The sequence below is a fragment of the Phocoena sinus genome, chromosome 13 (genome assembly GCF_008692025.1).
Source record: "Phocoena sinus isolate mPhoSin1 chromosome 13, mPhoSin1.pri, whole genome shotgun sequence".
NCBI lineage: Eukaryota > Metazoa > Chordata > Mammalia > Artiodactyla > Phocoenidae > Phocoena > Phocoena sinus.
Window position 1 is genome coordinate 58360651 of NC_045775.1, and position 27001 is coordinate 58387651.

General features: G+C 35.1%; 1 protein-coding gene across 3 annotated transcripts in view; it reads left to right on the forward strand.

Moving 5' to 3' along the window:
- APLF (aprataxin and PNKP like factor) overlaps positions 1 to 27001 on the forward strand; it is an 86852-nt gene that overhangs the window by 10180 nt on the left and 49671 nt on the right. For all 3 annotated transcript variants that reach the window (XM_032653443.1, XM_032653444.1, XM_032653445.1), the window contains exons 2-5: positions 5035 to 5106; positions 15934 to 16106; positions 25264 to 25408; positions 25942 to 26074. In XM_032653443.1, the coding sequence (XP_032509334.1) occupies positions 5035 to 5106; positions 15934 to 16106; positions 25264 to 25408; positions 25942 to 26074 (523 nt within the window). The remainder of the gene's footprint in view (positions 1 to 5034; positions 5107 to 15933; positions 16107 to 25263; positions 25409 to 25941; positions 26075 to 27001) is intronic.

A 27001-nucleotide genomic window follows, 5' to 3' on the forward strand; every position in this document is an offset into this window, starting at 1 on the left:
TGAAGAATTAGCATCTGAAAAGTATAGGTGTAGTTTAAATCATGACTTACAAATTCACGTGCCTGCAGAGGCCCGGTATGCAATAAAGAGTGAAGCCGGCTAAGTGGAAGATTATAGGGAGTGCTGGGCACTCTGGGCAGGTGGAGGGTACATACACTCTTCAAAGTAAAAATTAAAAAAGATACTGTCTGAGTGATTTGTGGTGTGTTGGCTACCAGTTTGTGGTGCTTAGTCTAAATCAAAGGAATATTTTAAAACAGCATATAGAAATGTAGAAAATAGAGCATGTAGAAAATAGAGGGTTATTAATTTCACTGGAACAGGTGTAAATTAAATCACACTTCAGTTATGTTATTTAGCAGTCGTGTACACTACATTTCCCATTACCTGATGATAACCCTTTTAGTACCAAGCAAAAATGTACCAATATTTTTGAAATTTTAACTATTTTTGCCTCAACTTTTCATTTCGAAAGATTGCAGACCTGCAGAAAAGTTGAAAGACTAGTACAACTAACACCTATGTATCCTTAACTTAGGTTAGTTAATGGTTAACATTTTGTCCCATTTACTTTTTCTTTATCTCTCATATGTATAAATATATATATATATATATATATATATATACACTTTTTTTCCCTCTTTCTCCTGAACTCATTTGAAAGTACATTGCATGGCACTTCATCCCCAAATATGCCAACATGTATCACCTAAAAACAAGGACATTTCTATATACATTATATATGTAAGTTATATAAATTATACTCGAGAAATTTGTAATGGTGCAGTAAATTTTAATATTCCATATTCAGTTTTACCTAACTTTCAAATAATGCCCTTTTCAGCATTAAAAAAATTTAGGATCCAATCAAATATATATTATCTTCTTTAATCTAGAGCTGTCTTTCATGGCATTAATGCTTTTAGCAGTCCAGGCCAGTTGTTTCATAGAATGCCCAGAATTTTGATTTGTCTGATTGTTTCCACATAATTAGATTCAGGTTAAACACTTTGGGCAAGAACATTCCATCGGTGATATGAACTTAGAGGAGCATGTCAGGAGGCCCAGGTCTCTCTCTCTTTGTCCTGTTGTTGGTGGTTATAAATGTGATCACTTGCGGAAGGTGGTGTCTATCAGACTTCTCCAGAGACGATGCTATTCTTTTTGTGAGTAATCTGAGTGATGCTTTGAGACTTCAGGAGTATTCTGCTTCCCATCAAGCTTTCACCTGAAAATTAACATCCATTGTTACTTTACTGAGTCAGTTAATGTTAGTAGTTACAAAATTGTGATTTCCTCATTCCATCATTTCTTCTATGTTAGCTGTCATTCTTTTATAAAGAAAGGCTTTTTCTCCCAGCCCTGACCGCAGCCCCTTTCTTGAGTTCAGTATGAACTCATGGATTATTTTGTATTGAGTGTGTTATATTCCATTATTGTTATTATTCATATTGATGCCCACACTATTTTCAATTTTGCCGGATCTCTGAACTCTTGGATGTGGGATGCATTTTCAGCCTTTCCCACTCAAGGGGTGACTTTTTTGTGGTTCTCGCTCCCGTCTTCTCTCTTCCTCCTAATTGCCACTTAAATTCTGTTCCAGCATCGATCCTGAAGCTTCATCCGCATTTGGCATTTCTTTCCCCTCTTACATGTAAATTAAAGTTAGTGGTAGCCTGTCTCCTAGTTGTGCTTTAGATGTGGAAAATAGGTGGTTTTATTTGCTGTATTTGTTGATCTCTGATTTTTTGGAGGATGTGTGGTGTGATTAGAAGTTAGGTGGCTACAATTATTTGGTAGGACGCTGGAATTCCTCTATTTTAACTACTTCTATGGTTTTCTAAGATGCGAAATGTCTGACTTTCAAATGAAGTTTTTGTTTAAACCTGATGACTCTTGGTAATCAGTAAGTTAACTCAGATTAGCCTTTAGTACCTTGAGAAGGATGTTATGCCATTCGTCCTACTCCCAGGAGTCTCTAGCCAGTGTACTCCTTTGAGTCTTTATGTTTCTTTGTTTTTCTACAGCCTTTTTCTTTCCACCTGCAGACCAACATCATTGTTAATGCACTGACTACTAAACCCTATGCACTTTATTATCTGCTGTGAATAGACAGCTGGGAATTCAGAAAACTCATCTCATTAGACTTGGGGGTGATCTTAGAATAAACAGGACCACGTGAAAGCCTGAAGGCCTCTTGGAGCTTTATTTAGGGCTTGATTTTTCTTAGAATGTCTGTTTGCTTAATAAATAGCCATTCTTCCTTATTTCCAGTTTTTTAGTATGCTTTAGTTTACAGTCAAGCTGATGTTAAATCATCTAAAAATGATATTTTACCTAATGATAATGAGGGAAGCAGTACAGTACCAAGAACAAAGATGTCTTTAGAATCACAAATCCTGGTCCTGCTGCTTATTGGCTGTGTAACTTTAAGTAGTTCCTTAACTTCTCTGCACTTCCATTTCTCACCTGAAAAACAAAGATAGTAGTATCTTCCACAGGTTTTGTGAAGATGAAAAAGATATATGTGATAAATATAGAACAGTGCCTTGGTCTTGATAAATAATTGCCATTACAGTTAGTATGTTAATAAGAATGTATGAATATTTACTCTGCACAAGGAGCAGTGATTGCTGTTACATAAAGCAGGTCATCAGATCTTTAGGATCTGTTTGTGATCTCACCCACTTCTCACCATCCGCATCCTGAAATTCAAATAAGCTTTAATGATAATTTGTTAAATCTCTAAACTTTCCATTGAAAAAGCATAAATTATTATTTTGTAACTTACTCATTATTTAGAGGTGTGGTTTAAAAGGGACAGGTATAGCTAAATGCCTGAATGATGTTAATTTCAAAGACTCTAAAACACTTTCCTTAGTACTATAGAAATGCACAGCTTGTGATGAAATTACATTGTTGTAGAAACATGTGTCCACTAGAGGTCACATTATACTTTTATGTTATAGCTTCCTGCAAAAATATGGTTTGAAAAAGAAAGAAACCCAAGCTGGACTATTACAGGAACCATGCTTATATGTCATGGTTTTATATTGGACAGTTTCTTACTCTGTTGGTTAGAAAATCAATTTGTATTATTGAAGTTAACAATGAGATATTACTCTCCAAGTTATAAATAGAAACTTCTTACTCCTCACCACACAATAATTTGCAGTTCTTGAAACTACTTCTGAATGATTACAGGTAGGTGTAGAGTAATATATGACTGTTTTTCTCAGGTATTTATTTTTGTTAATAAGTGTGGATTTGGAGTCCTACCTGCTTGAAGAGTGACCTACACAGGCAACTTAAATTCTCTGGACTTTCAGCTTCCAAATATGTAAAATGTGAATAATAGCTATGACAGTATTAGGGTGAAGCTCAATATTTAAGTGAAAGTTCTATGCAAATGATTAAGTTTGTGCAAATGGTAAAGTGGATTATTAGATAACTGCTATTTTGGGCCCACTAAGGCACATTATGGGAAGAATATAGGAACCTCCAAATTTCTGTCCTCTCTTTTCTGATTGAATAGGCTACTAGTTTATGCTTAATTTTCTGAAATAGCCATTGTGGCTAATAGTGGATATATTTTAAATAGGCTACCTTTAAGATATTTTATTTTAGAAAATGTTCTAAAAATCAACTGTAGCTGTGTGGAATATTCACTATGTGGAATTTATTCCACTGCTATGCTTGATGTTACTGTTTTTATATAGTCATAGCCTTAAGCGTGGAATTAGTCGTTGGCTAAAAACATGAGTACTGATTCCTGGAAGTTTCATATTTTTGCAAGTTTTTGTAGAACCAATGGGTTTACTTGAATTTAGGCTTTGCTACAGTCTGCTTTTACTGATAATTTTGGTCCTGATGTGGATAAGGTCAGAGATGAAGTGATAGATACTAAGGTAATGAAGAGGTAGGCCGGATAATTATGGTGCTAAGTAAAATTGATGATTAAAATGTTTTCATTACATAAAGTCACAAATTACAAAGGTAATCTTAACTGTTCTGTTAATAGCCATGCAGGGAAGGCTTGATTGGCAATTTCAACATTGAAAGTGCAAGCAATTTTTTTTTTTAATTGTGGAGAGGGGAGATAGAAAGTGCAGAAGTGAAGGTTGCAATTTATTTTATTATTATCATTATTTAAATATTTATTTATTTATTTGGTTGCACTAGGTCTTAGTTGCGGCAGGCGGGCTCCTTAGTTGTGCCATGTGAACTCTTAGTTGCGGCATGTGTATGGGATCTAGTTCCCTGACCAGGGATCGAACCCAGGCCTCCTGCATTGGGAGTGTGGAGTCTTATCCACTGCGCCACCTGGGAAGTCCTCAATTTTTAATCATTGGTGTGCAGAAGTGATTGTGAGAGTAAGTAGAACAGTGTTGGCTCAAAACAGGAAGCAAATATATAATTAAAATTTTTTTCTTCACTGTAAATACTCGGTTTTCACTGCTCCCTCTCCTACCTTCCTGTTCTCTTAACTACTGCTAATGGCCCTGAGCTCAAATGCAGGTCTGCCTGACCTGGGTCTGCTTGACACCAAAGCTTGTAGTCTTACCTTTTACATTTACCAGACTGCTGCTTTTTGAGACCTTCTGTCATTATAACATAATTTATCTGTATTTGGGATCTTATCTTATTTGGAATGCTTATCTGTATTTGGAATGCTTCCTGATAAGTACATATTATATAGATTTTTTTTTCTCATTTTATGAATTTTATTGATAAGAATCCCTACTAAATGTCTGTCTTGAATGGAAACCATCATGAAAGGTTTTGGGATCTCTTAGTTTCCAGCCTTGAGTCTCTGCTTCACTGTTTATTTTTCTGTGATTAAGGTCCCTTAATCTCTGAGTTGTTTCGTTATTTGTTCAGTGAGGACAGTCATTTCAATATACAGTTGTTGAATAAATAATAGATTTCATATCTAGCCTACTGATTTCAGAAACGTTGCTGTGGGGTTTGTTGTTGTTATTGTTTTTTAGACAGGTGGCTGTGTTTGAAATTTTAATTTTTTTTCTCCTGTAGATAACAGATAAGAGAGTGTCCAGAAGACATGCCATTCTTGAAGTGGTGGGTGGTCAGCTTCGAATCAAACCGGTAAATATGTTATTGATGATTTATTTTAACATTTTCTCTCTCACGTGCTTCCAGCTCCTGATTGGAGGGGCTTATTTTTAAGGTTATGAAAATAGGGAATTAATGTCGGAATATGTTTTTCTTATTGCCAGAAGATAATTGGGAGATAAAGATCTAAACTGTTTAAGCTACTTTTTTTTTCCCATGGGGCAGTGCTACATTTATGTAGTTAGAATCTTAATGAAAGGTGACTACCAGTTCATGTGTACATCATGATTTTGTTCATGAGTAGATTTTACAAATAAGATTCTATAAGAAAGTCCATAACTGTGTAATGGTTGGCTTTTGGGGGATGGGTTAGCAACCAAAGTCACTTAAGTGTTATAGACTTGTTTCAATAGATTTCTGTACCTAGAGTATTTTCCAAATTGGCTTAATAGAGATGCTTAATTGGAGTCATGTCTATACTTGGATGAAAAGTATTCAGGTGTATTTTGAACTTCTGTGACTATTTAAAAGAGTATCGATAATATAAAATAAATATACTTAAAGGTGATTTTATTAATGGAAAATTCTTTCTTCAGGTTAAACTTTATCCCTTATGAAGTGGGTCAGATTTCTGTATGGGTGTTTAACAATGTTCAAACAAAGAAGACACCTTTTAGAAAACATTCTTTACCTTGCTTGGTCTTTAATTAGATTGTGTTGATATAAGTCAACAAGTGTCTTTTGAGCACCAAACTGTGGTAGATACAAAATTAGAAGTTAGAGCAAAAATTCCACATTAGATTATAGACTTTTAAAACTAAAATTTGGGATGGTAACATTTTATTTAAATTATACCTTTGTTTATATTTATCTTTTAAATATTGTTTAGTATAATTTTATGAACTTTTAGTAAGTGACCTTATATACATAGGGAAAAGGTAAGTGTTTTTACCCTTTTCTTGGTACTATTATTTTTGACAACTTAGAATGTCTAATTCTACATAGTCAGCAAGTTGTTAAATGAGAATTAGAACTCAGGTTCTTTGCACCCTCTGCAGTATTTTTTTTTTTTATCACATTTTCCAAGTCAGGATTCTTTTGCCATGTTCTCTTCTTTAAAAAAAATTCTTGAAGTTAAAACTAATTGTTTCAACTTATCTTCACAAGACGTTTTAGTGCCTTCAGTTGAGTAGAACTTTAGAACTGAAAGCAATCTTAGATTCAGGCTTTTGTATGTGGGAACTTGATTTGGGCCAGAGCTGGCATTGCATGTAAATGGAGAAGAGAACTTTTTATCAGTAAATGGTACTGGGACAGTTTGTTGTTTGTTTGGGCAAGAAAATTTAAAAAATAATTAGACCCCTACCTCAAACCATACACAAAAATCAATTCCAGATTAATGTGAAAGTCAAAACTGTAAAACTGTTAGAAGATAACGTAGGATAAAACCTCTATGACCTTAGAGTAGGGAAAGGTTTTAAAATAAGATATAAAAAGCAGAAACTGTAAAAGAAAGATTGAAAAAAAGCCAATTACATTAAAATTAAGAACCTTTGCTGATCAAAAGACACTATAATGAAAATGAAAAATACAATGGGAGAAGATACTTAAAACATATAATTGACAAAGGAATGATATCCAGAATTTATAGCAAATGCTTTCAGTCAATGAGAAGAAGATAATCCAATAGAAAAATGGGCTGAAGATTTGAGTGGCACATTGCAGAAATGGAAACTTGACTGGCTAGTAAACATGAAAAGCAGGTGCTCAGCCTTCTTATTAGATGGAGAAATAAATGAAACCACAATGAGATACGATTCCACACCCAACAGATGGGCAAAAATGAAGAGTCTAACAATTTCAAGTGTTGGGGGAGCAGTAGAACAAGTGGAATAGTTATGAGCTGTGGCTGGGAGCTTAGATGGTGCAGCCACTTTGGAAAATAGCTTGACGCTATTTCCTGAAGATGAAGGCTTGTATTCCCTGCAGGCAGACCTCACGCACACACAGGTACCAATAGATATGTACAAGAGCCTGAAGAGCAAAATTGTTTATATGATAGCAAAACACTAGAAGCAACATAAATTTCCACCAACAGTAAAATCAATAAATATATTGTGATATATTAATTTAATGAAATGTAGTACAACAGTGAAGATACAGTACTGTGAAAGCTGAAAAAGCATGGATTAAAATCAGGAACATAATACTGAATGATGAAAGCAAGCATTGGAAGAATATTTACAGTGTGGCTTCATTTATGTAAGATTAAAAATCCTACAAAGTAAACAATATATTCAGGGTCATAAACATAGGTGGTGAAACCATAAAGAAAATCAAGGAACTGATAAGCACAAAAATCAGGATAATTACATCTGAGGAAACTGAGAAGAGAGTGGTTAGGTAAAGACTCATTGGTAACATCAAAGGTAATGGTAATATTCTTAAACTGGGTCCACACATAATATCTTACATGTATTATGTCTCTAAAAAATTATTATGGAATATTTATAACATGAAAAAAGGGTAAAGAATAGTACAGTATATTGCAGTTATTTCTGTAATGCCAAACTACCAAACATTGGAAGACATTAAAAATGTTTTTTTAAGGAAATGTGCAGTTCTAGTACTAGAATTTGATTGCTCTTTTAGAAAAATATTTAACTGGGTTTTGGATTTTATTCCAAGAGTTACGAAATTCACTTTATATTAGTTGAAGGAAAGCTGCTTCTTGGACTTAGTGATATACGTATGGGTTCTTTGCTTTATGTAATGCTTGATTTCTTGTTTATATTAATATAGTTTCAATAAAATACCTATCCCCTTGAAATAGATTTATTTATTTAATCAGCATCTTATTGTAGCTGCACCTTCAAGATGCAATTTAGAGAAGTTTAGAGGAATTCTAACACTGACTTTGTTAATGGAAGTTTAAGATTAGAAGTAATGAGTATGAGATGGACAGATAACTTCCAGTTTATTCATTTTATCATAATGTGTGCTAAATATCACTTATTCTCTGTTCTAGTCAATCACAAATTATTTGATCTGCTAAAGCAAATTATATATACAACTGTAATAAAGTGTTGAGAGAGAAGTTTTAGTTTAAAAAACTTTGTAAAATTATATAAATAAATATAGCAGATATTTTGTTTTGATGATCCCTTCTGTATGCTGTATACTCCACTTTATGTTTAAGTAATTAAATGTTTTTTTGCTTTCCCTCAAATTAGAAATCTAAGTAAATAAAAAAGTAGCTTTGACAATGATAGATGAATGCAATTAGGGGAGTAACTAATTTGGACTTTTAAATTGGATGAATTTGTCTTTTTTTCCTGCTCTAATATTTCCCTTTAGAAAAGCCTCTAGCTCTTAGCAGTTCTTGGAAATAGTGCATGAGGAGATAATATTAGCTCATGGGGAGATGATGTTCGCTTTTTTGTGTGTCGTTTAAATTTGATGTACAGTCTGGTATCAGCAGGGAGAAAATGCATTCTGAAGGCAAAATGATGATGTTCTTTGTAAATGACTGTATCACCAGTGGTTAGTTATGTCATCAGGGTGAATTTATAGCTGTCAATGCTTTTTTTCTTTTTTTTTTGCGGTACGCGGGCCTCTCACTGTTGTGGCCTCTCCCGTTGCGGAGCACAGGCTCAGTACGTGCAGGCTCAGCGGCCGTGGCTCACGGGCCCAGCCGCTTCGCGGCATGTGGGATCTTCCCGGACCGGGGCATGAACCCACGTCCCCTGCATCAGCAGGCAGACTCTCAACCACTGTGCCACCAGGGAAGCCCTGTCAGTGCTTTTATTTCATTTTAATAAAAACTTACTCTTTGGTTCTTGGATGATTGAGAGAGTAGTTCTAAACTGTGTATAAATTGCAAAAGATATGTATTTTTTGCCATTTGGTATTGATTCTCAAAATATGCAGCTTTGGGTGATTGTATCTTTTCTATTGCACAATGAAATTTCTGAGTTGTGATTGTTTTACTTCCCATGAAATTATGGGTGCACTTGTAAAATAACTATAAAATACTAAAATAGCTTTTCCACAACTCATTTTGTTTTTTAAAAAAATGCTTTCCAAATTAAAAAAACACAAAATAAGAGGGAGCGCTTTTTTTCGGTATACATCAATCTTTGTTTAATATTTAATGATAATTCCAATAGAAAGCGATAGAAAATTGATTTGCATTTTAGTTCTAGTCCTTCAGGGATAATGCATCCTTTGCACCATTTCTTTTTTTTTTTTAACGTCTTTATTGGAGTATAATTGCTTTACAGTGGTGTGTTAATTTCTGCTATATAACAAACTGAATCAGTTATACATATACATATGTCCTCATATCTCTTCCCTCTTTCATCTCCCTCCCTCCCTCCCTCCCTATCCCACCCCTCTAGGTGGTCACAAAGCAACGAGCTGATCTCCCTGTGCTATGTGGCTGCTTCCCACTAGCTATCTTTTACATTTGGTAGTGTATATATGTCCATGCCACTCTCTCACTTTGTCCCAGCCAGCTTACCCTTTCCCCTCCCCGTGTCCTCAAGTCCATTCTCTAGTAGGTCTGTGTCTTTATTCCCATCTTGCCCCTAGGTTCTTCATGGCCATTTTTTTTCTTTTGTTTTTTTGATTCCTTATATATGTGTTAGCGTACGGTATTTGTTTTTCTCTGACTGACTTCACTCTGTATGACAGATTCTAGATCCATCCACCTCACTACAGATAACTCAGTTTCGTTCCTTTTTATGGCTAAGTAATATTCCATTGTATATATGTGCCACATCTTCTTTATCCATTCATCTGTTGATGGACACTCAAGTTGCTTCCATGTCCTGGCTATTGTAAATAGAGCTGCAGTGAACATTGTGGTACATGACTCTTTTTGAATAGAGGCAGAAAATGTTGTGTCTGTCTTCTCCTTTTTTATAAATATTGATAAATTTTTGTCATTTTATAACTTTTAAGAAACAACCTTTTGGACTTCTTGTATGTGTGGCTTTTTAGTTGGAGTGTATATTGTTTGATATAGATTTTTAAAAAAAGCTTACTCAATGAGTAATAGTTATTTAGATGTGAGTTTTAGGAGCGAACATCAGATTTCTTGGTATGTCATTTTTGCTCTTAGTTCTGGGATCTCCTGTATGAACATTTTTAGAAAAAGAAAAAGATGATCACGGAGCACACAGATTGGTCCACTTTCTTTGTGGATGATTTGCTAAATGCCTAATATTTAACCACCTATCATTTAAATATTAAGTGCTTTCAGCTGAGGAAAAAATACTCAAACTGACTGTTTTCTTGACTTTGGGTTTGTGATGTGTTTTTAAAGAAACGTAATCATTTTCCTTTCTTAAGTATTTTACCTATTCTTCTCTTACAATTTTATGCCTTTGTATTTAACATCTTAGCTTTTATAAACTTAGGAGTATATCATTATTTAATATTGTTTAGAGATTCGTTTGAATCTTTAAAATACTCATGAATAAGAACATGGTCTTCTCTTAGCTTATAAGAAGGAAACCTCATTTAGAGAATATTCAGGGTTCAGGCAGAAGATATGTATATTCCTGTTTTGACTTTTGTCCTTCCTGCTACCCACCATTCCTCATGGGTGACCATGGCATATACCCGAGGACGGGGAGGCTTCACTTTAAAGGCTGAGGAGTAACAGGGAACATTTCCAAGACCAACAACGTGCAAAAACACTCAAAAGCTCTAGCCATATGCCAGAGAGCCACATTGAGAGATAAATTAGGGGTGGCTGATAACATAATGAAAGGTTTCTAAACATTACATTTCAGTTATAACTTAAAAAAAAAATCAATTCACAGCTCTTTTTAGGAATATGATGTTGCATAAATTACACTGCATCTCCATTGTTATGCCATCTTGTTTATAAAATTTTATATTAATATAGTTTATAAAATGACTGACCAATGAAATAATTGCCTACCAAATTTGTATAGCCCCTGTTTTTAACTTCTACTTCTACCCTTTTTCTCCAAATTTTATTTTACTGCTTTCTTTTAACACAGACTTAAAGGAAATAGAAATGTTTCCAATTGCAGAAACACCTAGGAAGGACTTAACCAGATCCTCATGAATTTTAATTGCCAGAACTAGATAGACTATATTCATTGCAGCTTTCAGAATTGTCTTTTTTTTCTTTTTCTTTAATTTGAGCATGTAGGTAACAGTGCTTATTTTCCTGGCAGCTTTTGCTTTAACATTCCCTATTCTGTATTAGTCTCACCGGCCTGCCCCAGGCCTTGGTTAAATGTACTGTTTAGATGGTTTAGCGTCTAAAATGTAGTTATTTTCTTTCCTAATTTAGCTAAGTAGTTTTTGGTTCCTTTCCCCAAATTCCATGATTCTGTGGTTAATTTAAAAGTATATTATCGTATGCTCTTGGATTAGAAGAATCAGTATTGTGAAAATGACTATACTACCCAAAGCAATCTACAGATTCAATGCAATCCCTATCAAGTTACCAATGGCATTTTTTATGGAACTAGAACAAAAAATCTTAAAATTTGTATGGAGACCCAAAAGACCCTGAATAGCCAAAGCGGTCTTGAGGGAAAAAAACGGAGCTGGAGGAATCAGACTCCCTGAGTTCAGACTATACTATAAAACTACAGTAATCAAGACAATATGGTACTGGCACAAAAACAGAAACATAGATCAATGGAACAAGATAGAAAGCCCAGAGATAAACCCATGCACCTATGGTCAACTAATCTATGACAAAGGAGGCAAGGACATACAATGGAGAAAAGACAGTCTCTTCAGTAAGTGGTGCTGGGAAAACTGGACAGCTACATGTAAAAGAATGAAATTAGAACACTCCCTAACACCATACACAAAAATAAACTCAAAATGGATTAGAGACCTAAATGTAAGACCAGACACTATAAAACTCTTAGAGGAAAACATAGGAAGAACACTCTTTGACATAAATCACAGCAAGACCTTTTTTGATCCACCTCCTAGAGTAATGGAAATAAAAACAAAAATAAACAAATGGGACCTAATGAAACTTAAAAGCTTTTGCACAGCAAAGGAAATCATAAACAAGACGAAAAGACAACCCTCCGAATGGGAGAAAATATTTGCAAATGAATCAACGGGCAAAGGGTTAATCTCCAAAATATATAAACAGCTCATGGAGCTCAATATTAAAAAAACAAATAACCCAATCCAAAAATGGGCAGAAGACTTAAATAGACATTTCTCCAAAGAAGACATACAGATGGCCAAGAAGCACATGAAAAACTGCTCAACATCACTAATTATTAGAGAAATGCAAACCAAAACTACAATGAGGTATCACCTCACACCAGTTAGAAAGGGCATCATCAGAAAATCTGCGAACAACAAATGCTGGAGAGGATGTGGAGAAAAGGGAACCCTCTTGCACTGTTGGTGGGAATGTAAATTGATACAGCCACTATGGAGAACAGTATGGAGGTTCCTTAAAAAACTAAAAATAGAATTACCATATGGCCCAGCAATCCCACTACTGGGCATATACCCAGAGAAAACCATAATTCAAAAAGATACACGTAGGGCTTCCCTGGTGGCGCAGTGGTTGAGAGTCCGTCTGCAGATGCAGGGGACATGGGTTCGTGCCCCGGTCTGGGATGATCCCACGTGCCGTGGAGCGGCTGGGCCCGTGAGCCATGGCCACTAAGCCTGCACGTCCGGAGCCTGTGCTCCGCAATGGGAGAGGCCACAACAGTGAGAGGCCTGTGTACCACATAAAAAAAAAAAAAAAAAAAAAAAAAAAAAAGAGACATGCACCCCAATGTTCATTGCAGCACTATTTACAATAGCCAGGTCGTGGAAGCAACCTAACTGCCCATCAACAGATGAATGGATAATGAAGATGTGGTACATATATACAATGGCATATTACTCAGCCATAAAAAGGAACAAATTGGGTCATTTGTTGAGACGTGGATGGATCTAGAGACTGTCATACAGAGTGAAGTAAGTCAGAAAGAGAAAAACAAATATCGTATATTAACGCACATATGTGGAACCTAGAAAAATGGTACAGATGAACTGGTGTGCAGGACAGAAACTGAGACACAGATGTAGAGAACAAACGTATGGACACCAAGAGGGGAAAGCAGCAGGTGGTGGGGGTGGTGGTGTGATGAATTGGGTGATTGGGATTGACATGTATATACTGATGCTCATAAAATGGATGACTAATAAGAACCTTCTGTATAAAATATATATATATTATTCAAGTCATCAAATGAAAATAAATAAGTAAATAATTTTTTTTAAAAAGTATATTATGGTATTTGATCAGAAGAAGTCATGTGAAGTGACAACTAAAGTTACTTTTATGATTTTCTTGGGATTTTGAAAGCCAGTAAGCTCACGTGCCGAGCTGCTTGCTTCCAGGAGCTTTTTAGCAGATGAAAGTGGATTCTGTTTGAAATTTAGTTTACCTAATTGTACCGATTATAATTTAAAAAAATCATTTAATATGACATCTTATAGAGAATGCAGTCAAACAGTTTTAGGGGTGACTCTATTTAAGTGATTCAACAGGTAGCATTTTTATTAAGTACATTAGACTTCAAGCCTCACTTCTTATAGTACACTATTTGGAACCGTTCCTGAGATTATTCACTAATGATTGACAGTTGAAATATCATTGATTCTTCCTGCTGCTAGAGGCTTCTGTAGTCATTTTAATCTTAGACTGTTAGAACTGTGTTAGGTAGTTATCTGCACCCATGGACCTTGGAGTCTAGTGGTGATTTATCAGATGACTATCTTTGAACTGATAGGGACTGGTTCCAATAGTTCAAGCAGAACGGTGGGGTGGGATAAGACATTACTGAGGCTGTAGTAAACAAAAGAGCATTTTTGAGTAGGTCTCGATGATTGGATCAAAGATTGTATGTATAGGGTGCAGATTTTGGTGTATGAAGGTGAGAGATGAGGTTGCAAACCACTGTAGATTTATAAAGAGCCTCCACTGCTATGCTTTGCTTATATTGGAGAAGCATCAGAGGCCTTATGTAGGGAAATGTAAAAAAATAACTTAGGAAGCAGTGAGGTAAAGGAAATCAGGGAGACTTGATATGATGTTAGCATAAGCAAGAAATGCAAGCAGTGGGTAAGAGTTTGAACTAGGGCAGTGACTGCAAATGCTAAAGAGAGATGGACTCGGGATACTTCAGAGGTAAATGATCTGGGACTTGACATTTGAATGGAATGAAAGAATGTTGTAGATGTTCAGTAAAAGTTTGTGGATATTTTGGTGTGTTTTAATATATAATCGAAACTAAATCAGAATATCCTGTATTTACGCTTGAAATACCCTATGCTTTTTCCATAGAAATAGACATTTTAAGAAATAAAAACAAATGAAAAATAAATTATAATGCAAAATAATCTACCTAACTTAACAACATTATTTGCTTCATGTTTTATAACAATATTCTAGACTTGTTTATATCTTACTTAGTTTATATTCCATAAATGATTAAGATTTTTAAAAAATGTAAGTAACTATATTTAATAAAAATTTTAACCAAGTTTCCCAATGAAAAGAAAATTTTTGAGGGGTAAAAAGAAAAAAAAATACTGATGCATTTCTAGAATTTCAAAATACATTAAAAAGAGGACTATTATAAGTTTCCTTAATTTTTCCATAATGAATATTTTTTACAGTAGGAACAGAAGTTTTTACCTACTGAATTTATACTCATTTCTAGTCTGTTCAAACTCAGGGTGAATAAAACGTATCTTAACACCTATAGATATATTAAATGGTTGGGATCAGAAAAAGTTTTGATGTGTGAAAATTTAGTTGTATCTCAAGATACTTTAATGAAGTATAAATAGAAGAACTGAGAATGTTTGTCATATGTCCAATCTCAGGGTGACATTTACCTTGCTTTAAATGGAGAGATGGTTGATGTCTCTAGAAAAAAGTCATTTATACTGATGAAGTAGACAGATGAATGGGTGGTAGGGGGAGTTGCTCTATGTAAAATTCTTTTAAAAAACTGAAGATCTGCATTAATGTGGATTGCTTTGGTATATGCTAAAGCTTATTAAAAGGCCCAGTGGTTTAGATGACAAGAAGGCTATTCTGGAGATGGCTAAATTCAGCTTGATTTTAGTTAGAATTTTTAAGATGCCTTTCAATAGGTGTTAATTATGGAGGCAACTCTCATTATCTTTGCTAACATGAGGTAATCAGTGGAAACATAATTCAAAATAGGGAATATTGTAATAGCTTTGACATTGAGATATATTTACCTCTTGCAATTTGAATATGGATGATGATCTTCAGAGGGGAATTTCATTTAAACAAAATAAGAAGATTCCTCTGTGAGGAGTAAAGAAAAAAGGTATGTTGTTTGCTTGAGAAATTTGATCAAGAATTTCCTTCCCATAGTTTCTCATTTTTTAATCATAGTAAGAAATTATTAGGGGAAAATAAGCAGAAGAGAATTTTCAAGAGATTAGTGAATTTTGGATATCAAAATTGGGGGACTCAGTTTCCATACTGATAATTATTTTTCATGTTTCTCTTTCCAATGTCCAGTCATCTCTCAAACAAAATAGAAGTATCTTTTAACCAGTTAATTGATAACTTTGCTTTTTTCTTTGATTCCTAGAGAAATGGGAGGTATGTTACAACTATTTTTTTATGTTTAGATAATAATTATGATACTTAGAAGTGCCAGATTTATTAGACTTTTAAGTGTAAGTTTATACTTAGAATTGTTTTGACACAAATTTTGAATCAGTTCATGTTTCGTTGTAGTTTTGTCATGATTTTGAGTTACTACATCACTGTATTCTTTTTCTTTAATTTGTTAGATACATACAAATCCGTGCTTTTATCAGTCTTCTGAGAAGAGCCAGCTCTTACCATTGAAGACAAATCTATGGCACTGGTTGAATTCTGGAGATAGTTTCTCTTTATTAGTTGACAAATACATTTTTCGTGTTTTGTCTACACATTCTGAAATGGAAGTGGAATGTACTTTAAGGTAAGATTGCCTGATGAAATGCAATTAAGTAACGGTATTTGTAATCTAATTCCTCAGTCATCCACAAAACCTTCAGTAGAAACCACTCTAGAATTCAACTGTATTGGCGATAGGTCTTACATGGTGAGCGTGTGTGTGTGTGTGTGTGTGTGTGTGTGTGTGTGTGTGTGTGTGTTTCTAGAAAACATTAGATTTTGGAAACTTATGCCTCAATAGTGATTGCTTCCATATGTTGTATCTTTTACCATTGTGTTTAGAATATATTTCGCATCTGACAATAACCAGGATAGTTAATTTGAAACTGACTACATTTTCTTAATCTTTTTTTTTAGTTTTTAAAATTTTCTTAAGGTATTAACCTCTGTTTTAGATTATGCTTGTATAACTCTTATTTCTTATAAAAATAACAGAAAATATAGAATAGGGAAACGGATGAAATGAGGTTACAATAAATAGCTGATGTAAAATTGAAATTAATGCACTAGTTTTGTTGAGGCAGTCATTAGCAGATTATTCGCCTTTGTTTTAGCTTTTAAATTATAGAATACTTAAACTGGACCTATAGAAGTAGATAGACAAAATTATATAGAGTGTGTTCTTTGACGGCACTGGTATTAAATTTAAAAATCAATAAAAATACATTATCTAGGAAAATCTTCAAGTGTTTTGAAATTAAACAGCACATACCTAGGTAACCTCTGGATCCAAGAGAAATCACAAGGGCAATTAGAAAACATTTTGAACAGAATAATACTGAAAACATAACAAAAACATTTGTGAAATATATCTAAAGTAGTCCTTTGAGGGAAATTTATACTAAATGCCTATATTAGAAGAGAAGAAAGAGGTAAAAATGATGCCCTTTGCTTCTATTTTAAGAAGATAGACAAACAGGAGTAAATTAATCCCAAAATAGGCAGAAAAAAGGAAACAATAAGAATAGGACTAGAAATCAACGAAATAGAACATAGACAAATAACAAAGAAGATCAACAAAGCCTAAAGTTAGTTTTCTGAAAAGACTAATAAAATTGATAAAATTGACAAGGCTTACCAAGAAAAAGAAGCTGGAAAACACAAATTATCAATATCAGGAATGGAAGAGGCAATATCACTACTGATCCTGCAGACCTTAAAAGAATAATGAAGAAATAATTATGTAAAACTTTATGCCAGTAAAACTGATAGCCTAAATGAATGGATGCATTCCTTGAAAAACACAATTTACCAAAACTGATACAGGAAGAAATAGAAAATCTGATGAATCTTATGTCCATTAAAGAAATTGAGTTCCCGATTTAAGAATTTCCTGCAAGGAACTTCACTAGTGATTTCTCTTAAACTTACAAGGTACAAATAATACCAATATTATACTTTGTTCTCCAAAATAGAAGAGAGTACACTTCCCCACTCATTTTATGAAGCTTCCATAATCCTGATACCAAAATCAGACAAGAACATTACAAGAAAAGTAAATACAAACCCACATTGCTTATAACAAAATATTTAGAAGTCAAACCCAGCAATGTGTGAAATGGATTTTAATACACTATGACCAAGTGAAATTTGTCTAAGAAATGCAAGGTGAATTTATCATATATATATAAAAAAAAACCAATCAGTGAAATTCACTATAACAGATTAAAGAACTGTCATTCCAGTAGATGCCTAAAAACAATTGTGACAAAAATTTAATACCTGTTAAAAAAACCTTAGAGAAAACTAGGAAAAGAAGGAAATTTCCTTCCTATAAAAAAATACTTAGTAGTGAAGTATTGAAAAGTTCTCTCCCTACAGTTGGGAACAAAACAAAGATATCCATTTGCACAACTTCTATTCCATGTTGACTGGAGGTCCTAGCCAGTCCAGTAAAGCAAGAAAAAGAAATAAAGTGCATCATACTGGAAAGAAAGAAGCAAAACTGACTTTATTTGCAGATGACATGATTGTCTATTTAGAAAATCCTGAGGAAGCAAGGCACAAAACAATACCTACTGTATAGTGACATTTATATTACGTTCTAGTATAAGAAAACTAATCCATCAATGTTTATTTCTGGAGGATTGACTAGGAAGGGGGACCACAAGGGAACTTTTTGGGGGTGATGGATATATTCTCTGTCATTTTAAAAATTATAGTTGATTTATAATATTATATTAGTTTCAGGTGTACAGCATAGTGATTCAGTATTTTTATAGATTATACTCCGTTTAAAGTTATTACTGAGAGATGGCTGTAATTCCCTGTGCTGTACAATATATCCTTTCGCTTATCCATTTTATTCACAGTAGTTTTTATCTCTTAATCCCATAACACTATCTTGCTCATCTCCCTTCCCTCTCCCTAGTGGTATACACTAGTTTGTTTTCTATATCTGTGAGTCTCTTTCTGTTTTGCTATATACATTCATTTGTTGTATTTTTTAGATTCCACACATAAGTGATAACGTACAGTATTTGTCTTTCCCTGTCTGACTTATTTCACTAATGTAAAACTCTCTAGGTCCCTGCATCTTGTTGCAAATGGCAGAATTTTATTCTTTTTTATGGATGAGTAATATTCCATTGTGTGTGTGTGTGTGTACGTGTGTGTATGTATATGTATATATAAATGTATCTTTGTATAACAACAGGCCATTCATCTGTTGATGGGCACTTGGGCTGCTTCCATATCTTGGCTGTTGTAAATAGTGCTGCTATGAACATCAGGGTGCATGTATCTTTTCGAATTAGTGTTTTTGTTTTTCTAGGATACATAGCCAGGAATGGAATTGCTGGATCATATGGTAGTTCTATTTTTAGTTTTTTGCGGAACCTCTGTAGTGTTTTCCGTAGTGGCTGCACCAATTTGTAGTCTTAAACAGTGCACAAGGGTTCCCTTTTCTCCACAGCCTCACCAACACTTGTTATTTGTACACGTTTTGATGATAGCCATTCTGACAGGTGTGAAGTGATATCTCATGGTGTTTTATTTGCATTTCTCTAATAATTAGTGATGTTAAGCAACTTTTCATGTTCCTGTTAGTAATCTATATGTTTCCTTTGGAAAAATGCCTATTTAAGTCTTCTGCCCACGTTTTGATCAGGTTGTTTGGCACATGGCTACACGGAGTTGCAAGGAAAGCTGGGCAATGTAATCTCTAGCTGGGTGGATAGCCATTGTTAAAGGTGCTTATAGATCAGTGCCATTACCACTTTGCTGACTGTTATGCAAATAATGTCCACTTAGCCTCTGATGGTTAAATGCTAACCACCTGGCCTCTACAATTCTAGAATGCTGTCATCTCCATTGATGCTAAAGAGCCTTGTTCTTGGCAGCCTGTCCTACCATCAACATTGACCTATAGAGGCAGTTACCATTGAGCTCTTCAACACTGCCTCACTAGTATGTACCTTATAGCTTAGTGTTCTGGGCCCTTCTGGGGAACATGGTCAGGTGGGGGATTCTCTAGTCTCATGTAATAAGTCCATTTTAGCATGCCCACCTCTTAGAGCCTATTGACCCCCTTTTCAGTATCATGCCAGGGCATTCTCTATTTCTACCCTATTTACTGTAAACATATTCTTTTTCCAAGCATGAACAAGCCATTTCAGCTGTATATTAGGACTGGCTTCAGGTGTCCTTGCCAGTACCTTAAATCCCAGGTTGCAGGACAGGTTGCAGTGTTTTTTTTCCAGTTTTATTCTGCATCCCCTGTTTTAGCATCTTCAAGATCTATGCTTGGGCATGCTCTTCTGGTTTCTGTCAGTACATATTAGCCAGGTCCTGTAGCTCTTTAGTAAATATTTGCTTTCCTGTTGAAGTAGGGACAGTACTTTTCTAGTCAGGTAATGATGAGTTGACCTTGGTTATTGGAATAGAAGCCACGAGGGGTGGGAGGGCAGGTCTTGAGGAAAGCAAGTATTATCATGACAGGTATACCATTAGGAGGCAGCTGCCTGGTCTCCAGACAAAGAAAGGCTGCTATCCTCTAACAAGGGGGAGTGAACCATGTCTTAGACTGTGGAAGTATTGAAATATATTTTAGACATTTTTTGATACCATTGGGATTCTCATATATTTTAGAACTAGCTCCATTTTGTAGTGTCTACCTCATAAAAACACCGTTGTACTGTTGTGTAAGATTTACACGTATGAAGTTTTTAATCTTCACAACCATCTTTATAAGGAATAGGTACTGTTAAAATCCCTATATTACAGATAAGGAAACTGAGACACAGAAGGTTTGAGACTTGCCCAAGGTCTCATAGCTAATATGTGACAGAGAATTCAAATACAAGCTGACTAGGACTATAGCTCTTACTGACTTCCCTGACTGTATAAGAAAGCTTACTATAGCAGTCATTCTAATAGTGAAGACACTTGGAGAGTGGCTAAATAAATTTGGTGTAGTTTTAAAATGGAGTGAAAGTGAATGAACTAGAGAGAGCTCCAGGTTGAAATGTGGATAAATCTCCACAATGTAATGTTGAGGAAAAAAACAAACAAAAAGATTACATATATATAAAGCATACACCGTTTGTATATAGATATATATTACATATTATACCTGTGTATTATGGATTATTTGGATTACTTCATGAATAATATATATATTATGTGTGTATATATATATATATATATATATATATACACACACAAGTAATGGATGTATACATATAGTAGTAAAAGTATAAGGACATGCATGTGAATAATAAAATCAGAATAATTTTCCTTCAAAGAAGGGATGAGAGGGAGAGGAACAAGATTGAGGCTGGACACAGAGGAAGCTTTGATTGTATTTATAATTAATCTGGAGCAAATATGACAAAATGTTTCTCTTTGGGTGGTGGATACAGAAGTATTTATATTAATAGATAGGTAGATAGAATACATACATTATATTTTCTCTATATTTCTACATGTTGAAATATTTTTAAATTTGAATAAAGAAAACCTATGTGCTTTGTGTCAGTTGTAAGGACCCCTGACATCATTGTAAATTTTTTCTTCCAACCAGTTATGAATTTAAGAAAGAGATTTGAACAACAAAACAACCGTACAAAAGCTTGTCATTTCTTTAGGTTCTCACTTCACTCATGTCAACATGCTTTTCATGAGTGTTTACATTCTGTATAATAAATCCCATTCATAATGAACTCAGTGAGAGCATATGGGTCTGTATATATCAGCTCTAGTGTGTTCATTTTTCATTCTTTTCTGTATATGTTTCTATGAAATTATTCTGTGAGAAGTACTAAAATCCATACGTTTTTGAGAAGTCGAAGTAAGAAAGCCAAAAAAAAGTTTTAGATTTTAGCTAATTAAATTTTGACGTATTTCATATAGAAGGACCAACATTAATTTTGCATTCCTATTGCTTCCCCAGTAGTGGGTGCTTAGCAGGCATTGGCTTCTTGAATACATGAATGAAATATTGTATAACATTTTCTTTATCTGAATTTCATTGCTGATAAGGAAGTATAACATTCTCTCTCTAGAGGGATTATTTTCTTTAAAACACTGTTGAGGAAAGTAAATCTTTTGTACCAAATTACATTTTTCTTTCAAATTGTTAAAGTTCTTAATACTTAGATTCCATATAAATAGCTAATTTTAATCACTTTAATTTTGGACAGGGCAAAACAATAAAATGTTGATGAAAATGCCATTGTAATATGAAAGTGTGCATGTTTACAATTCATTTATAATTATTTTAAAACTTACTTTTAGATCCAGCTCATACATATTAGCAGTACATTTTGTATTAAAGACAAAATATATAACTTATATTTAAATATAACTTGGAATATATCTTTAAGAGTTAAGAATAACTTAATTGCCAAAACAGTCTTTAAAAAGAAGAAAAGAGTTGGAAGATTCACACTTCATAATTTCAAAACCTGCTACAAAGCTACAGTAATCAAAACAGTGTAGTACTGGTGTGAAGAAAGACATACAGGCCAGTGGAATACAGTTGAGGGTCCAGATATAAACCCTTACACTATGGCCAATTAATTTTCTACAAGAGTGCCAAAACATTTAAATGGAGAAAAGAGTAGCCTTCTCAATAAGTGGTGCTGGGACAAATGCAAAAGAATGAAGTTAGACTCCTACCTCACAACATAGAAAAAATAAACTTAAAATGCACCAGAGACCTAATATAAGAGCTAAAACTATGAAATGCTTAGAAAAAAACACAAGTATAAATTTTTGTGACCTTGGATTAGGCAATGATTTCTTAGATATAAGAACAAAAGCACAAGCAAACAAAATAGATAAATTGGACTTCATCACAGTTAAAAACTTCTGTGCTTCTAAGGATACCATCAAGGAAGTGAAAAGACAACCCACAGGAGAGAAAACATTTGCAAATCATATATCTGATAGGGGACTTCTATCTAGAATATGTAAAGAACTTTTACAGCACAGTAATAAAAAGACAACCCAATTTCAAAATGCATACTAAATTTGAGTAGACGTTTCTTCAGGGAAAATACCCGACTGGCCAATAAGCACATGATAAGATGCTCAACATGAAATGCTAATCAGAGCCACAATGAGATACCATTTCACGTTCAGTAGGGTAGCTATGGTAAAAAAGACATAATAACAAGTGTTGATGAGGTTGTGGAGAGATTGGAACTCTTATGCTTTGATAGTGGGTTGTAAAGTGTTAATGCCTCTTTGGAACATATTCTGGCAGTTCCTCAAAATTTTAAACGCAGAATTACATGTGACACAGCAATTGCACTCCTAGGAATGTACCCAAAAGAATTGAAAACATCTGTATACAAACAACTTGTATGATTCCATCTATATGAAGTTTCTGAAAATGTAAATCTCTAGAGACAGAAAGTAGATTAGCAGTTGCTGGGGCTGGAGAAGAGAATGGGAAGTGACTGCTGATGCATATGGGATTTCTTTTTGAGGTGATGAATATGTTCCAAAATTAGATATTGGTGATCATTGTATAACTTTGCAATATACTAAAACTATTGAATTTTATACTTTAGCAGCATGAATTTCATGATTATGTGAATTATGTCTTGATAGCTATTACCAAAGAAAAGGGTAACTCATTTACCTTTGTTATATTGTATTTAGATTAAATTCCAAGTTTTTATTTTTTAACAAATTCTGATTACACTGTATTATAAATCTGTGATAGTTGATTGCTTGAGGAGGAAGTATTTGAAGATAATTTAAGAATATGTCCATATCACAGTGACAATATTTATATTTAAATAAAAGTATAAGAGAATAATTTGCACTTTGATCTATTTGAAACTAAATGTTGGAATTTTGTTCTGGGATAGGATTTTTTTTGTTGTTATATTTATTCTTGGTAAATATTAATAAAAATTCCCTATGGCTATAGGATGTGTGTGTATTAGTCTTGAATTTATGCCAGAATAGAAAAACTAGAAATGGAATGGATGATGTTGCTTAATTTGTAACACTGTAAGTTGTAAAAAGCCATTGCATTTCTCTGGAGTGTTTCTTAATATTTTTCAAATTAAATATTAAGAAAGTTTGAGGAAAAAATCAGAATTTGGAAGCACACCTGTGTGTTGTGAGTAAAATGGATTTGAATATTGTGATGGGAGTGCAATTTCATGCAATCATACATTTTCAACTCTGAGTCCCCAGTGCCTGGCACAGTGTCTGACACACCCTAGGTAATTAAAAAATATTTATTGAATGAACTAAAACAGTGGTGTTGTAGGGAAATTTAGTCTAAGTAAGTTGTTCTCTTTTGACTGATTCCTGCCATGAATTCGAGTCTGCCTTTGAAGGAGGTTATTCCTATAAGATACACTAAAACAAATAAAACAAGCCATTAATTATTCTTTTCTCAGCTAGACAAAGTTTTTTAATGTTAGTGTTACTGAGGAACATTTTACCCATAGTAAAATTCACCCCTTTTAAATGTATAATTCAATGCACTTTGACAAATTTGTGTAGTCATGTAAGTACCACCACAATGAGATATAGAACATTTTCATTTCCCCAGAAAATTCCCTCTTGCCTCTTTGTGGTCATTCCCCTCCGCCACCCACTGTTTCTGGTGACTTCTGATCTGATTTCTGTCCTTGTAGCTTTACCTCTTCAGAATGACATATGCATGGATTCATACGATATGTACTTTTTGTGTCTGGCTTCTTTCACTTAGCAAACTGCCTTTGAGATTCATCCAAGTTGATGTACATATCATACTTTTTTCCTTTTTATTTCTGAGTGGTATTTCCATCTATATTTTCAAATTTTCAAAAAGATAAGTCTGGGGCTTCCCTGGTGGCACAGTGGTTGAGAGTCCACCTGCCGACGCAGGGGATGCAGGTTCATGCCCTGGTCTGGGGGGATCCCGCGTGCCGCGGAGCGGCTGGTCCCGTGAGCCATGGCCGCTGAGCCTGCGCATCCGGAGCCTGTGCTCCACGACGGGGGGGAGGCACAGCAGTGAGAGACCCGCGTACCGCAAAAAAAACAAAAAAATGAAAAAACAAGAAAAAGATAAGTCTGTTGGATCATCTCTATGCATACATAAAGAATAATGATCCAGAACTTTGGATGATCTTACCACACTTTGCAGCAAGTAGGAGGTAATTGGTTCTGCTAGTATGTTCCACATGTGACCGTGGATGCTCCTGTGTCAGACGACAAGTTTGGGGAGATTTCACAAGTGGCTGCACTGGCCAGGACCCCAGTAGCAGCTGTGTGTGAACTTGACCTCAGGATTTTATTTCTTTTTTCTTCAAGAGCCTAACTAGCTTAGCTGATGTTCTTACAGTTTGCATTTTCTTTTTGGATACTTGGAGGAGATCTTAACTTTTATGGACAATCCGAACAAATACTATATAGTAAGTAAATAACTCTTAAGCCTTCATAGAGATGGCCATTGCCCATCTTATAAGTAGCTGTGGTTTCTAGGCCCATGTTTTGGAAAGATTAATGTATTTTATGGTGATAGAGTGGGCAGAAGATGAGGAACATATTCTAGTCTATGTATTTTATTCTAGCATACTATAATCTGCTTTTTTGTCTTCCTAAGTCTGAGAAAAGTAGCATAACCCATTAGTTAGATGTACTTGGGAGAATCACTTAATGATGGCATGGTAGGCAATAGAAATGTTTCAAATTTAAGTGATTAATAAATGAATTTCAATTGTATTTCATAGAAACAGTCAAATACTTGATGAAGATGATGTATTGAATGAAACGCCAAAATCTTCCTCGATTGATTTGCCTGATGAGACACCTGATGCCCCACAGCTGGAAAGAAGCACAGAAATAGGAAAGACCCAGACCGCTGCAAATAGTGTGGTAAGAAATTTAAGATCTCATCCATTTATAACATGTTCCTTAAGGAAAGAAAAGACAACTGGTATTAGACATATCATGACAAAATTTATAGCATTGATCTGCTTCTGCTCTTTGTAAGTTAAGCTCTAGAGAATATCACACTCGACCAACACTTCAACTAATAGAGATATTGAATTTCTTTCTTTGAGAACTTTGAGCAACTCAGTCCACAGTTGCAGATGGATTTCTTTTTTTTTGCGGTACGCGGGCCTCTCACTGTTGTGGCCTCTCCCGCTGCGGAGCGCAGCCTCCGGACGTGCAGGCTCAGCGGCCATGGCTCACGGGCCCAGCCGCTTCGCGGCATGTGGGACCCTCCTGGACCGGGGCACGAACCTGTGTCCCCTGCATCGGCAGGCGGACTCTCAACCACTGTGCCACCAGGGAAGCCCCAGATGGATTTTTTTAATGGTAGTTTTCTGTAAGTAAATAATTTTTATGGTTTTATTAAGGATGCAGGATTATTTTTAGCAATTAATATATAGGTGCCTTTTTAGTCTTTCCTAGATGAAAGTAGAGACTTGAGTAAGCAACAGCCAGACCCTTCCCAGAGGAAAAGAATCCTTCCAGCGTGGATGTTAACAGAAAATCTAAGTGATCAGAACCTTTCATTACCAGTCATCAGTGGAGGTAGGTTTTGTTTCAAGAAAATGTTTAACAGAATTTGAAAGTTTTTCTGAACAAATGAAGACAGAATAGCAGTTATGTAAGTGTATAACTTAGCCTAACATTTCTTTAGATGTGTTCATGAAGTCTAATTTTAAACATAAACTTTTATTTTATGCCATTTATCGAACACCATTCTGCTAATTATTATGATTATGATTATTTTTTAGTGGCTTAAAACAGTACCCATTTATTAGCTCACAGGTTTTTTAAAAATAAATTTGTTTATTTATTTATTTACGGCTGCATTGGGTCTTCGTTGCAGTGCGCGGGCTTCTCGATGCGATGGCTTCTCTTGTTGCAGAGTATGGGCTCTAGGCATGCGGGCTTCAGTAGTTGTGGCTCGTGGGCTCTAGAGCTCAGGCTCAGTAGTTGTGGCACACTGGCTTCGGTGCTCAGTAGCATGTGGGATCTTCCCGGACCAAGGCTCGAACCCGTGCCCTCTGCATTGGCAGGCAGATTCTTAACCACTGCACCACCAGGGAAGCCCTAGCTCACAGTTTTTTTTGTTTTGTTTTGTTTGTGGTATGCGGGCCTCTCACTGTTGTGGCCTCTCCCGTTGTGGAGCACAGGCTCCTGACACGCAGGCTCAGGGGCCATGGCTCACGGGCCCAGCCGCTCTGCGGCATGTGGGATCCTCCCGGACCGGGGCTCGGCAGGCGGACTCTCAACCACTGCGCCACCAGGGAAGCCCTAGCTCACAGTTTTAAAGATGAGAAGTCCAGGCAGATTCAACTGAGTTGTTTGTTGAGATTTTCACAAGAGAAATCGAAGTGTCTGTCAGGCTGGGTTCTGACCTGGGTGTCATGAGAGAATCCCCTTAGAAGATTATTCCAATTGTGGAGAATTTGCTTCCTCGCAGTTGGAGGACTAAAGGACTTGTTTTCCTGC